This window comes from Ursus maritimus, unplaced genomic scaffold (genome assembly GCF_017311325.1).
Source record: "Ursus maritimus isolate PB19 unplaced genomic scaffold, ASM1731132v1 scaffold_17, whole genome shotgun sequence".
In the NCBI taxonomy this organism is placed as follows: domain Eukaryota; kingdom Metazoa; phylum Chordata; class Mammalia; order Carnivora; family Ursidae; genus Ursus; species Ursus maritimus.
Window position 1 is genome coordinate 26197791 of NW_024424119.1, and position 15376 is coordinate 26213166.

Below are 15376 nucleotides of genomic sequence, written 5' to 3' on the forward strand. Positions count from 1 at the left end.
CCAGTCTCCCTCAGTGGCCACTGATTAAGCTTTTTCTATGACCAGGCCCTGGGGCTAAACCCTTTAAGGGTATGATTTCATTTTATCCTCACAATAACCCACCAGGCTTGTGCTACCTATATCTTCCAGATGACAGAGTAGAGGGTCAGAGAGATTAAGTAACTTGCCAAAGATATCAGCACAGGAAGTCCTCAGATCAGTCTGTCCCTGGCCTGTGAGCCTGTGTCCTTGCCTCAATGCCTCACCATCTTATTTGGGGCTCTCCAGAGATCGGAGATCTGTGGAATCAAGGGCTGCCTATAACTCGGGAATCCTGACCTTTCCACACATCCCATTCCCTTCTAGGAAGTCTGAGAGTCTGCACCTTCTGGTCCAAGCTTCCATCCCAAGCCCTGGAGCAGTAGACAGGGTCCGAGTGTCCGGCAAGGAAAAGGGTCCTAATAGAAGATCAGGGTCTGCCCACGTTCAGGGGGGCCCTGGGCCTTGTGTGGTCTGGGAGCTTCTGAAAGGCCTTCCCTCCCTGCAGTGGTCCCCATGGAGGTCTGCAGAGCAGGGCTGGGCTGGGGCTTCCAACCTGGGCGAGAGAGGAGCAGAGAGCTGGTAAGAGGGAGACCAAGAGCAAATATAAGAGAGAAAATGAATGAGTATGGATGAGAGAAAGAGAGAGGAATGAGAGACAGAGAGCGGTGTGTGTGTGTGTGTGTGTGTGTGTGTGTGTGTGTGTAAAAGGTTACGTGTATGTGTGTGAGAGTGTATGAGAGTGTTGTGAAAGAGAATGTGTGTGGTGTGGGGGAGTGTATATGAGATGAGAGTGTAAGACAAAGAGAAAGTGTATGTGTGTGTGTGTGTGTATGTGAGAGAGAGAGAGGGTTTGTGTGAGACAGTATATGTGTGTGAGATTGTGTGACAAAGCGAGTGTTGTGAGAGTACATGTGTGAGAGAGAGGACGTGCGTGTGTGTATGTGTGAGAGAGAGACAGTGTGTGACAGAGAGTGTGTGCGGAGGGGGGAGAAAGAGAGAGAGAGTGCGCACTAGACCAGGAGACAGAAGCAGACCCAGAAAAAGTCTATCAACATAAACAGAGGCAGATGCACCCCCAAATGAAAGACACGGGGAGGGACACAAAGACAGAGAAGAGACAGGCACCTCCAGAAAGAGGGGTAGGTCCAGTCATTTCAGGAGCCCCTGCTAAATGCCCCCAAACCTCTCCTTGAGGGTCTTGCTGGACTTGCCATCTCCTAGAAAGGACAGGCCACCTGGGGGTTTTAGACGCCTTTCCTGTGCCCTCTTCAGGCAGAGAGCAGTCCAGGGTCCAGAGGCCAGGAAGTCCACCTGCGATGCAGCCTCTACTGCCCCAAAAGCAGCTCAGGCTCCCCCAGTCCACCCTGGTGCTCGACTGGGCAGCTTCTGAGCTAGTGAAAGGGCTTCTCACTCGGCTGAGCTTGGTGTGTTCGGGGCCTTTCAAACTCTGGGGCGATGAGAGGAGGGGAAGTCAAGGGGACTGGAATGGGGGCCCCAGAGGTGGTGGACAGGCCCCACCAGAGATCAAAGGCCCAGGAAGAAACAGAGGGCCTGGGGCTGCCCTTTCACCCATGGCCGCTATTCACAGCTCCGGCTGCTCCACCGAGTCTGGCCCTGCCACTACCTCCTCCGGGCCTTCTGGGGAGGGAAGGCCCGCTTCGGGCTCTGTCCCCCTAGCCCAGTGGGATTCCCGAGGCCTATGCCAGAGACTTCTCCGTGAGAACTCTCGGGCTGGCCCAAGTAGAGAAGAGGCTGCGTCCCACGTCTGGGCAGCCTGACCCTCAGGACCATCCGCAAGCCTCCTGAGCGTCTCTGGGCGCTGTGCCTGTGCCAGGGAACAGGCCAGGGAGAGACACACGTGTGGAGCGGCCTCTGCCCAGTCAAGTCCGTGGGGACGGCCGCCTCTAAGTCGGGTGGCAGGACAGGAAAACAAGTAGTAGAACCGCTTTCAGACAGACAGTCAGAGAAGCATGTGCTACCCGGATGGGAATCGGCCTCGAAAGTCATGGAGTCCAATGAGAATGCCTTCTTTGGCTCTCCTGCCTCTCCTTTGTCTAGCCCCTGCTCAACATCTGATGACAGGATGCTCATTACCTTACCAGCCTATGCTCCCATGCTTGGCCCAGCCTGGCTGTTGTTTGGAAGCTGTTCCTCGCACTGAGCTGTACTCTGTCTCCCCGTGGCTTCCTTCAGCCAGCCCCAGCTCTGCTCTCAGAGGCCCCAGGGCCTTCTCGGCCACCTGAGCCACACGCAGCTCATCTGAGGTTTGGACACAGTGGCCATATCCCCAAAGCCAATCTTGGAGGCAAACGTTCTGGGGAAAGTCCTCGAATTTCTAGACTGAAAGGGCCCTTGACAACCCACTAGTCCAACAGTTGTTCTAACTTGTTTGTTTTTGCTACAGAGCTCTTTATTCAAATAGAGCTTTCTGTGGAAGCCCAAAATACCAAACAGAAACCCTCTGGTTGAGGAGATTACCCACTCCCCCTGCTTACTAATTATGAACCCTCCACAGGCATGTGACGGACCCATTCCACCAAGGAGCACTTACTGAGCACCTATTATGTGCCAAAGCCACATGACCCAGTACAGTAGCCACCAGGCACATCAGGAGGCAACTGAACACTGAAGTGTGGCTAGGGCAACTGGGGGACTCACTGTAAATTCTATGTGATTTTAATTATTTTATATTTAAAGACAGAAGCAATGTAAAATATTCTTCCCTTGATAAAGGGCCACTTCCTAGGGGGAGCCTTTCTGGATCCCTCTGGTCAACATCAGCCCCTCCCTGCCTGGCTCTCCCCCTCTGGAACCACTGCCCATCACAGCACCACCTTACACGCTGCCCTTTGGAGGGCCTCTGGGCTTGCTGGTTTTGCCGGCCTGCCCATGCGCTCTACAGGTCAGGCCCTTTGTGACTAGAGTCTAGTACCGCCACCCCCTGCCCTGCAGCCTGGGCAGAAGAGTGGCACCAGGAAATGCCCAAGTCCTAGCCAGAGATGACTGCAAAGTGGAATGGAGCAAGTGACTCCACCTTACAGAGCCTCAGTCACCTCATCTGAGAAATGGGAGTGAGGATTCCTCTTGGCCTCTTCCCCATGGCCCTCTCTGCCTCTCTCCCTCATGACCCTTCCCTCAGGCTGCCAAGGGCTTCTGAGGAAAGCAGTGGCATGGTCTGCGGCAAGGGGCACCCAACCTGCATCTAGGCCCTTCTGCCTGAAACTCTTCCTCACGCTGTTCCCAGGCTCTGCCCAGCCGCAGGCCGCTCTGCCTCCAAAGCATCTCTCTGGAGGGGCCGGCGGGTAGCAGATAGTGGGAAAACACCAGGAGCTGAGGCCTTCAGGGGCTCTCCAGCTCTTCCCGACTCCCCAGGCCACACCGGCTGTGTGGCTTTGCCAATGTCACAGAACTCTTTGGGACCGTGGTTTCCTCCCCCTCTAAGATGGCGGTGGCAATTTCTGCCTCTTTAACTCCCCCTGAAGCCAATGCAAGGATCCAGGGAGATACAGAGGGAGGTCAGGAAAGGGCAGCAGGGAGCACCCGGGAGTACTCCTCCCAGGCGGTGTGCTGGTGGGAGCAAGGGCGCTTCTGCCCACCTCTCCACTCAATACACTCCTGGTGATGCAAGGCGGGGGAGAAGGGGAGGCTCTGGTTGCCAACTGTGCCTCCCGCTCTGCCTAGTCCTGTCAGCTTCCAGGACCATCATCAAATCATTTCCCTGAGCCCCCAGACCACAGACTAGATCACTTCCCAGGTCTTTCTGAGGATCAGGACTTGATCTCAAAGATTATTCAATCCTGCATCTAATCCTCGATTCTCTTGTGCAGCAGCCCCAGCACATTGTCACCTAAGCTCCACTTCCATGCCTCTAGTGACGGGGTACTCACTACCTTTCAAGGTAGTCCCCGTTTGCGACAGACCACTCTCACATTTACATGTTCATTCTTACACTGAGCTGAAATCTCTTGGGCATCTGCTGCACGCCGGCCTTGAAGGCCATGCAGCAAAGTCCCATTCCTCTCGCCTTCCATGCCAGCCCCCCAAATATTTGAAGGCAATAATCCAGTCCTGCTCATTCTTCTCTTCATTGTATCAAAACAACCCTAGAGCCTCAAGATGTTCTCCAGGTGCAATGATATCCAGATCCCTGTCCATCCAGGTTACACCCCCGGGGACACATCTCCATCTGTCGCTGTCCTTCTTAAAGGTCAACACCCCAAATGGGCCACCAACCTCAAGGAATGATCTGATGGCACAGAGCAGTCTAGACCAACAACACACCTGCATGCTGACCACTCAATACATTTTACTGATTTTTTAAAATTTATCTATTTTAAGTAGGCTCCACATCCAACGTGGGGCTTGAACTCACAACCATAAGATCAAGAGTTGCAGGCTCTACCGACTGAGCCACCCAGGCGCCCCTCGAGAGCTTGTAAAGCAGCCTGAGAAGCTAAACAGTGGCCGCTGATCAGAGACTGAACGCCAGTACAGTGCTCCACAAACACAGTAAGCAACCCCCCCGCAAAATCAGGACCTGTCTGGTGGTAAACGTCAAACCAGATTTTTTTTTTTAATTTCTCCGAAAATCTCTGCCGGGATCCCTCAGCCTGTGAGGGAGCGTCACGCAACCCACGCCTCCACCGTGATCAAACACAGCTGGGCCCCAGCTTGGGCGCATCTGCTGCGAGTCCAGGTGACAATGGGAGAAAAGATGACAGCATCAACCCCATAAACCAACAAAGATGGTAGGCCCACTGCCTCCTGCAGCAACACAGCACAGCACCCGCTGAGTTAAAGACTTCTGACGTCTGCTCCGAGTGTCAAGAACAGGGGAAAGAGGTGAGGCAGGTTCCGAAGCCGTGAACCATCCCCACGCGCCCCCTCAGCTCCAAGCGGAGGCCCCAGGCCCAGCTTCTGCTCTGCCCGGAACACGCAGACCACAGGCCAGCCCACCGCTGGGCCGACTCAATTTTCTAGTTACAGATCTTAAGTACTTAGGCATGTGCTCACGAGAACATCCATCCCTTACAGGGAGCCGAGAAAGGGAATTGTGCTGAGAACAGAATAATTGAATCAAGATTTCTGTCACGCGGCTCTCAGGCCCTAGACCACAGGCGGCTTTTTTTTTCCTTTCCTGACGAAGGTCTTACAGATTCCCAAGGGTTCGTTTCTCCTCTCAAACCCATTAACGTCAGCCGCACTGGCAGCCCGTCCAGGAGAGCCAGGTGAAGGTGGGCCCGTGTCCGGGACGGAGACGCCCGCTCCAGAGACCCAGGCAGCAGGCGCACTCAGGGGCTGAGGAAATCCAACTGGGAAGATTGTCATCTTTGTAATCCCCGGGAGGCCACAGTGCTCCTTCCTTCCGGGCCCAAGGGCTAAGATGAGATGATTCACTTCCTAACCCCCCACCATCCCCACTGCTGGAGGCCTTCTGGGAGAGTGTGCAGAGCCCTTCAAGAACCCACCCGCTGACCTCTCACTGCAGGGTGCCCTGCACCCCCTCTGCTCCCAGGCTCCCCCCGCAGAGGGGACAACAGTATGCTCACACCCTGCACACCCTGCCCTCAGGCATCGGATTTGCACACGGGTCTTCTTACACACCACAAAGCTCAGCCCACAAGGGTTCTGCCAGGCCCACTTTCCTGCACCCAAGGGGTGAAGAGGAGGGCGGGCCAGTGAGAAACGCCCAGTCGCAGCTAGCACCCTGCCTGCCTCTCCCCGGGCACTCGGCCCCTTCCCGTGTCCACCCCGCCTGGGGACTCAGGTGCTCGCGGACAAACAGGCGCTCAGGGGGCATCTTGGCTTCCGCCCCGGACTGAGCGCCCCACAACAGATCCGGTCGCGTCCATCCCGGACAGATGCCTGGACATCTCTTACCTTCATCTCTCTTGCGCTTGTTGGTGTCGGCGCTGGGGGACGTGATGCCCAGGATGCCGCTGATGGAGTACGAGGAGCCAGCCGAGTCCGTGCTCACCGACGACACCTGCGTCACGGAGCCCGTGGACACTGCGCAGAGGGAGAGGGGCGGTCAGGGCCCGGCGGGACGGCCGTGGGGGCGGGCGCTGCGGGCCGCCCCCCGAACAAAGGCACTCGCCCTACCCTGGGCTGATGCGGCCGCGGAGCCGCGGGAGTGCGGGACGGGGCGAGTGTGCGCTGCGGGCGCTCTCCCTGAGGCCGCCGCTCCACCTGGGCGATGCGAGCAGCCCTCGGGGCCCTTTGCTCAGGTTTTCTGCTTCCCCGGGGGCCAGAGTGAGAGAGAAGATGGGCAGCTAGGAGGACTGGCGGTGCAGAAGGGAGCACGGGACAGTGTCAGAAGGGCACTAGCTCAAATCCCAGCCTGTCCAAGGAGGCAGGAAGCAGGGGAATGGAGAAGAGAGGGGGGGGGAGCGGGGGCCCACCACCAGCCAGTGCTAAAAAAAGGACCTAGACTCCTCATTAAGCAGGTTCATTCCCTGCTACATACCCACCCATCCGTGCAGACATAAATACCTGCACCCTCATACACTCAGCCAACAAAACTCCAAATGGCAAACCGTTCCTTCTTTTTATAGTTCCTCACTGTCGTTTCTCCTCCAGTTAACCCAGATTTTAATATGTAATATTAATTACGTAATAATGATATACTATATATTGAATATATATTGTGCACACATCATATATATTGATATACATAATGATAACCAATGTTTTCTGAGAACTTTCTCCGTGCCAGGCATTACTGAGGCATTGCTTTATTTAATTCTAAGAACAGTCTTATAAGGGAAGCAATGTTATTATCTCATTGGAAAGGAAAGGGAACCCAGGCTCAGAGAAAGGTAAGTGACTTGCCCAAAGCCACAGAACGCAGAAGCTGAAGTCTGAACCCCTAGAGTAACCTGTTCCTTGTTAAGGAATCATGACAAACAATACTATACTTCCCATTAGTTCACGGCTTTTCATGTGGTGCTTGCAACAATCTAAAGTGCTATTATTTTCCTCGTTTGATAAATGAGGTTCCACAAGGTGAGGGGATTTGCTCAACGTCCTCCACCCGGTGAGCAGTCGCACTGGGACTTAGCCTCGGGTCTACTGACTTCAAGTCTAGATTTCCCCTGTCCGGAAATGTGGGCCGAGGTTAGTGACTTCCTGTGACTGAGGCCAGGTCTTTACATTCCTAAGGATAAGCACGGGCGAGGGGAGGTTTTGTGCAAGTTTCACATTAACTCCTAACCCCAGAGTCCAAGGGAAAGACCAGTCAGTCATCAGGGTCCTCACAAGCTATCCAGCTGAATTTCCATTTCTGGGCTGTGGGAATTCTTTCTTGGTTCATTAAAACCTACACACCAATCTCAGACACATTTCCTTGGGCTGTAACTAGCTGGAGGCAGGTGGAGCTGCCTTTGACGCTCAAGTGTAGGAAATTACAAGAAATGGTGGTGATCGCATGAGAAGCTGGTTCTAGCTTTCCTTGGAGCATATCCAGCTCTTGCTCCTACAGCCCTAGAGGGAACAGTGCCTTTCTTCTCATATCTGAGTTAGATTTTTAGATCTTCCTTAGGAGGCACAGAAGTAGAAATCGTTAACTTCTCTTTTCCTTCACCAGAAGAAGCTCCTCAAAATAGATTTATGCAAATCTCACAACCTTTTCTGTATTAAGGTGCAAAGAACAGAGGAAGAAAGAAGATCACAAGGCATTTGGTACTTTAAAAAACAACCACATATAACCAAGGTCGCCATGTTGCTGACAGAGCCAATGATATTTTGTGATTGCACTAGACTCAAAAGACCCAGGTTCCAATTCTGGGCTCCACCACTTATGAGCAGTGTGTCCTTGGGCTAGTTATTTAACCTCTCAACTTCCGTTTCCTCTGGCCTCCATAAATTTGTCAACTATAAAGGGCTGCACACATATAAGATAGGTTTTTTTTTATAAAAATTTCTGAGACAAAGCAAAGCGTTCTGCTGACCTACAAGTAGAATTGTTCCTCTAACCAGACTGAACGAATATTATCAGTTACTCTTAGTCTGGTATTCATTGCTCCGTGATCTGACATAGTTAAAGCTACAAGTGAAATCTCAGCACCAAACATTTCCCAGGAACCTTCCTCAATCCTCTTCACCCCAGCTCAACAGAGCTGGTAGTTCCCTTCCTTTGGCTCACATAGAGCCCTGTTCTTTCTTCTCGAGCCTTATCTCGGTGTTTTGCAAACTTCTCTTAGTTACATTCCCCCATTAGACTGAGAAGCCCTTGAGATGGGGATTAGGTCCTGCCTCCTTGAAAACACTAGTCTCCGGCAAAGCAGGAGCTTGGCAAACACTTTTTGAATGGACTACTAAATAAAGAATTTTTAATTTTTAAAAATTTTTTTGATTTAAATTCAATTAACTAACATATAATGTATTATTTGTTTCAGGGGTACAGGTCTGTGATTCATCGGTCTTATATAATTATTTTAGGGGTGCCTGGGTGGCTCAGTCGGTTAAGCGTCTGCCTTTGGCTCAGGTCATGATCCCAGGGTCCTGGGATCGAGCCCCACATCAGGCTCCCTGCTCATGCTCTCTCTTTCTCTCTCTCTCTCTTAATTAAATAAATCTCTCTTTTACCTTTATCCAAAGAGGCAACCATGGAGGATCGGAAACCTCAGGGAGCACCTAGTTTGTGCACCTCGGTCCACAAATGGGGAAACTGAGGCCCAGAGAAGTAAAGGGACTTACACAGTTCACTGGATGAGTTAATGCAGAGCTGAAGTATAAGCCTGACCTCTGCCCATCCCCCCATCACCACCAAACCAGTTCAAGTTTGCAGGTAAAGAGGGAGTGACAAAGATGTGGAAACATTACACAGTCTCGGGCATTATTAAGTGACAGTGACAGGGACTGTCAGAGGCTTACTGAATGGTCACCACTTTCTTATAGGAGAATAACCTTCCCCCCAGAGGTGTTTCCTTATCCCAAGTGGAGAAATAATGTGCCTTAAATAGACACATGTCACTGTCATCTCACAGTCTATGCATGGAAGGGAAAGGCACGAGAAACTTCTGAACGCCTCAATAGTAGGAAATAGGACCCCCACGCTTACAAGTCACGCTCACTCAGACTCTCCCGTGTGAGTGTCAAAAACCCCACCGCAGCCCTCAACAGCTCACGGAGTACATGAGAGCGAAGCGAGAGGGGGGAGAGAGAGAGAAAGAGAAAGTTTGGGAAGTTTTGCCGCATCTTCACTCAAGACTGCAAGTGCACAAAGAATTGTGGAAGGGCTGGTTGATAGAAGAAAAAAACACATTCAAAACTACTTACTGACTAATGATGCAGAAAATGTTATGAATAAGTATCCCTTTCTTGATTTATTACTTTAATTATCTGACATTCTATAGACCCCCATTAGTGGATTTTTTTTTTTTTGGCTTAGATTTCAATTTTCTGTCTCATGGTGAAAGCTATTTATCATAATAATCAGTAAAATTCAAAACCTTTTAGCAGTATTTATAAAATTCATTTACCAGGTTCAGCCCTTGGAGAATGACAAAGAAGGCGCATTAGTACGTGTGCCGAAGTGTTTTATGCAGAATTATCTGTCCATAAGAATGATTAAAAGTTCTTTAGAATATTTGGAGCCCATTAGATTTTTAAATTTTTTTTAAAAGTTCTTCTTACCTATGCTGTGACTGGAAGCCGGGACCGGCTGGTTGGGCGGTTGCTGTACTTTCGTCCTGATGATCCTGTGGACAGTTGGGAAGAAAATAAACGGCTATTTACCACTATGGAGAAGCTGCCTCAACCAGCTATGCACAGACAACCAGAAAAGCCCATCAAGCTGGGGCAGAGGAGGAGGGAGGTTATGACCCCAGAGGGGGAATTAGGGGGTTAGAAGAGCTACGGACTAGTCCCAACTCAGCCCCTACCTCCCTGGGTGTCTTTGGATAACTCGCACCCCTGTCTGGGATTCGAGGGCCTCTTCTGTAGAAAAAGGATGATCTGTTCATGTTACGAATGGCCATCTTTTCCTCTGGAGCAGCTGCAGCTCCATAAAGAACTCCCTGAGTGACGTTCGGGAGTTTCTTCCCTTCCCTGGACCTCTCCCCTCCTCGGTGGAATGACGGGACTGAACCAGGTGACCTCTCTGTTCGCTGGGGGCCCACGTGCTCTCGGTTTCTCTGCCTCAGAGAGCCACAGGAGGGGTCGCATCTCCACCTGTTAAAAATTCTCAAGGAAGTGGATGTGCATTGCTCTCAACCTAAAAAGGGTTAAAGTGCTGGCGTGGCTTTGCTTCGAGGAACCCTCCAAAGCTGCCTTATACAAAATCTCATGGATAGGCTCCAACAGGGCCAGGAGCCAGGGGTGTCCTGGGCTGTCTTTCCAGAGACCTTGCTCTAGTTCTAATATGATGAAGTTGATAGTGACCCTGGGCAAGTCCATTCCGTTATGGGCCTCAATACACTGAGGGAGTTGGAACAGACCACTCTACTTACTTTAAGTAATTAAATCCTTTTGGGGGGGGGATCTTCCAGAAAAGCCCACTGTATAAAAGGGGTAATAGCGGTACTGCCTTCCCCTTGGACCTGCTGGCTCTGATGTGCCTCTGCAGAACGCTGGGCTCTGGGAAGTTTGGTCTGTAAATTTTTTTCTGGAACAACACACTTATATGGGTTTCCTCCTTGAGACCCCAAGCCCTGTGTGTCACAGAGTAACCAACCGGGGCCAGGCCAGAAGCCCCTGTGAAGTCTACACGAAAGTTCCTTCCCTGCCATTTGGGAGAAGGGTGGGCGGTAAGACAATGTTCAGCTTCTTTGGAAAAGTTCTACTCCAGCCTCCAACTATTACCTTTTAAAAGAACAGCTAGAGTTTTTCTTAATTATAAAAGCACTTTGTGCTCATTGCAGACTATTAGACAATAAATATAAAGAAGACATCTAAAATCACATTTCAGGGATGCCTGGGTGGCTCAGTTGTTAAGCGTCTGCCTTTGGTTCAGGTTATGACCTGAGGGTCCTGGGATCGAGCCCCGCATCGGGCTTCCTGCTCAGCAGGGAGCCAGCTTCTCCCTCTCCCGCTCCCCCTGCTTGTGTTCCCTCTCTCCCTCTCTGTCAAAGAAATAAATAAGATCTTTAAAATAAATGAATAAATAAAATCACATTTCAGTGTATCTCCTTTATGCTAAATTGCTATGCATATCAGGAAATATCCATTTTCTGTTAGCAAAATCAAGAATAAACCATGTACACAGTTTGTATCCTGCTCTCTTCACTCAATGCCACAGGAGAGGCTTTTTCACATTCCGGACCATTATTTCTGGAAGTCAAGTTTCAAGCTGCACTGGGTCTCCAGCTTGTACAAATGGGGAGCAGTGAGGAAACCCTCACTGGGTTACGGCCTCTGCCCTCCGCGATCTCACAGCTCAGTGGTGGGCACCCAGGCTGCTCAGCATGCTCGGCTGAGGGCCTGGAACGGACACTTCCCTTCACATCACAGCCCAAGCGCGGGTCCTCTGGAGTCCAGGCCCCTGAACCTCCAGGGTCCTTTGCCCTTTCCTGCGGGTCAGTGTAAGTGTTTCATCAAATGCATTCGGTGTGTGTGTGTTTCTCCAACATTCGAACCGCTTACTTTAACTTCGCAAACGTGGAGCGTATTTACAAGGACCCGGGAGTGAAGTAGACTTTTGGACCACCTGGAATTAAGCTAGAATCTGATCTGATTTTTCTGTAAGTCACCTTCTCTGTGGACACATGTGTGTCTACAGAGACATAGCTCAGTGTGAATATATGGATACCCCAGATGTAAATATAGTTTATCTATGTTATGGTTTAATATACACAAAAACATGGTAAAATACATCAAAACTATTTCCCGTTCCTTCCAGCATAAACTCCTAACTTTTCAAAGTATTGCCTGGCCATTAAATTAAAGCAAACAAAGAAAATTCTATTTTCCTTATTTTCTTTTAAAATATTTCTAAATCGTTTGCTAAGACATTATCAATCATCGTAAATCATCGAGAGGCAGCTGCAGCATATTGATTAAACACACAGGCTTCAAGGGGCGCCCGGGGCGGGGGTCAAGTGGCTGCCTTCGGCTCAGGTCATGATCAGCTCTGCTCAGCAAGGAGTCTGCTTCTCCCTGTGCCTCTGCCCCTCCCCACCACTCGTGCACTCTCTCTTTCTCTCTCTGTCAAATGGATAAATAAAATCTTTTTAAAAAAATTATATACACACATACATACATAGACAGGCTCCAGAATCACACTACTAGAGTTTGAACCCCAGTTTTCCAACTTGCCAGCTGCATGGCCTTGAGTAAATTACTTAACCTCTCTGCCTCAGTTTCTTCACCTGCAAAGTGGGACTAAGAGTCATTCCTACCTCATAGGGTTATTATGAGAATTAAACTAATTATCTAGAATAGTAGCTCCTGCATAATAAATTGTCTATAAATGTTAGCTATTATTTTCAGTAGTATCTTCATAACGATTAAAGACCAGCTTCAACCTTAAAAGTTCATATTTTCCACAAATGCCTTAAAAACACATGGGCTCCCCCCTAGGAGTTGGGGAGGGGAAAGCAGCCATCCCCACGCCTTATTTTAAGGCTGTAGTGGGGTTGTCGTTTATAGGCGAGACCAGAGTTAGGGAGCCCTCCAAAGTTGTCCCCGGGGTAGAGATTGTGCCCATCTGCTTGCAGCGGTTGCCAAAAAAAAGAACAAAGAGCATTATCTTCCACTGAGCAGAAAAGGTAGTGGGAAGAACAAGGCTAACTGAATCAGACCAATTCTTTAAAAATTTAAAATTAACAAGCAATCCTCAAGCCTTGTCACAATAAGAGTCACACTCCGGAACTTTCTAAACCAGAGACAGTCTGGCTAACTGGCACTTAACACTAAAAGGTCTAGCCATGTGAACATCCTAGATGGTCCGACAGGGAAGAGAGTTCAGCAATCAACCAGTTCCTCCAAAGGAGGGAAAACCAAAGCCCAGAGTGCTTGAGTGACTTGCTCGGGGTCACACCGCAGGTCAACCCAGACTTCCAGGTCCCATGCCTGAGCACTTTTCTTTGGACCACATTCCAAGGAAGCGGTCCCTCTGCTAAATATTTCCTATAGGAGACGTGAAGCCTATTTGCATTCCAAATCCATTTAGAAGCTGAAGGACTAGCATCCCAGGGACTTCAGGTATTAGAGGCATTTGTAAGGACCCGATTTCAACATCACCCTCACTTCTTTGAAAGGCTAGGTCTTCTCAGACACATCGCCCCATCCGCCCCATACACAATTACACTGAAAGAGAAAATCATGGCACATTTAAAAAGGAAATTAGGAAGACAGGGCTGAAGACCTTCCCACGTCCACGGCACTGATGGACCTGCCACAGAGCAGTAAGAATCTCGGGCCATCAGCTGTGCTAAGAATCCACGACCAAGGCTCCAACTGGGCCATGCTGGGAGAGGGCCCACAGGGGACACCCAGGCCAGCAACTGACGTGGAGAAGAAAGAGGGAATGGGTAAACAATCTCAGAAGTCTTGCTGCCCAAGTTCAGACGAAGAGTAGAGTTTATAAACTATCCTTCCCCAGGCCACGTCCATCCCTGAACAAGCTTTGCTCGGCTTGCATGGTTATTTGTTTTTATTTGAATTAGTTGCCAGTATTTGCAAGGCGGAAGCTTTTACATAAATACATGGATTTGTAGCTTCCCTTGAAAAATCCAAACACCTAGCAATGCTGACCCCACGTTCTCACGTGACAACAACCGATCGGTGCTAAAGAAAACTGTTCTTCTAACTGGGAATGCCACCCACAGTGCCCACTACTTGGCCCCTGATTTAGAGCCAAGGGCCTTGAACAGAAGCCAAGCTCCATTCCGCCTGTCTCTGTCAGCTCTCAGACAGTCACCTCCCATGGACACTCAGGCTGGATTCTAGAAATCCTTGGTGCTGCTTGGGCAGCAACCCAGTGCTTACTTGTCCTTTAGAAGCCACAGAAACGTGATGACTTGTGTCCCAGGAAATCTCCCACACGCTCAGCACTTAACTCCGTGTCAGTCATGGGTTCCCGGGCTGGTCTCCCAGAAGACAGCAGGAAGGCATACCTTGGTGGGAGTGGACAGTGGAGACAGCTACCAATCCAGCCACCACTCCCTCTTTAGCTGTTTGAAATAGGGGAATCATGAGAAGGTGCCCCCAAGGGAGGCAGGGCTGGTTGAGGAACCTGTGGACATTGGCAAGACGGTTCTTTTGAAACTGCATCCATTTGAACACACTGCAGCTTTGCCTTCATATGGAAAATAAAACTGCATGCTGGGATGGCTCGGGCTTTCTTGGGCGGTGGGGGGCGGGCAGGCAGCAACAGTGTCCCGCACCTCGCACCTCGTCGATCTTCATTGCTGGGCTGGTTGGCTAGAGACCACAAGAGCTCCGGGTGAAGAATGGGGCAAGGAGCCAGAGTGTGCTCCCAGAGAAGAGCCCCCAGAGGGGTGCGCAGGAGAGGGCTTCGGGTCACAGAGGGAGCTGCAGACAGGCAGCAAAGCGCACAGGCCGCGAAGTACACAGACACGGAGCAGGACTGACTGTTTTACCCCGCCTGGCCTCTCTTCTTTCAGATCCTCAGTCCTGGCACTGGCAGAGTCCCACAGGGCAGGGCAAAGAGGCCCTCCTCTTACCATCGGGGGACCTGGGTTCGACTCCCAGCTCTACCTCAAAATCATCACTCCTCTGCACTCCCTTTCTGGGCCTCAGTTCCTTTACCTGCCACAGAACAGCGTTAAGCCTCGAGGGCTGCGGGAGACCACAGGTGCGAAAACACCTCAGAGGCGCAGCCACCACTGTGGACACCCAGGAGACCCCGAGGCCAGCCAAGGCCCCAGCCCCGGGCAACCAGCAGGCAGAGCTGCACAGAGCAGCTCCAAGCACAAAACATCAGCTGGCCCACGGTTTCCCTAGACACTCATCGGAGCGCCCCTTACAGCCTCCACCCCCTCCGCCAAGCTATGTGCTCTATTTATTTCGTATGTTCCTTTCAGGTAACTTACTTTTTGACTTAAATGGACTTCTTTCATGAGGCAATACTAGTTCTTTACTACGAAAGGGAGGGATAGTCCATAAAGTTCACACTGACTGGCTTGGTGTTCTAGTTAGATTTTTCTAAAATCCATTAAAATAAACTCGTTGTAAAATAATTCCCATCCTTGTATTACAGAAGGGCTGGAGCCCTGCAAATGAGTTATGCTTGTCCTGTAAGGCATTTTTTTTCCACTGAAATTAGTTGCCACCATTTAAAAATACGGAAATTTTATATACACAAACATGCATACATACATGCACACACAAATCCTAGTTTCCAGATTCCCTTTAAGAGTGGAAAGATTCTGACAGACCCTGGGCCGGCATT

At 50.5% G+C, this 15376-nt stretch overlaps 1 protein-coding gene across 2 annotated transcripts in view; it reads right to left on the reverse strand.

Moving 5' to 3' along the window:
- PAX5 (paired box 5) overlaps positions 1–15376 on the reverse strand; it is a 195110-nt gene that overhangs the window by 150431 nt on the left and 29303 nt on the right. For both annotated transcript variants that reach the window (XM_040631610.1, XM_040631611.1), the window contains exons 4-5: positions 9658–9722; positions 5902–6030 (exon numbers count right to left, since the gene is read on the reverse strand). In XM_040631610.1, the coding sequence (XP_040487544.1) occupies positions 5902–6030; positions 9658–9722 (194 nt within the window). The remainder of the gene's footprint in view (positions 1–5901; positions 6031–9657; positions 9723–15376) is intronic.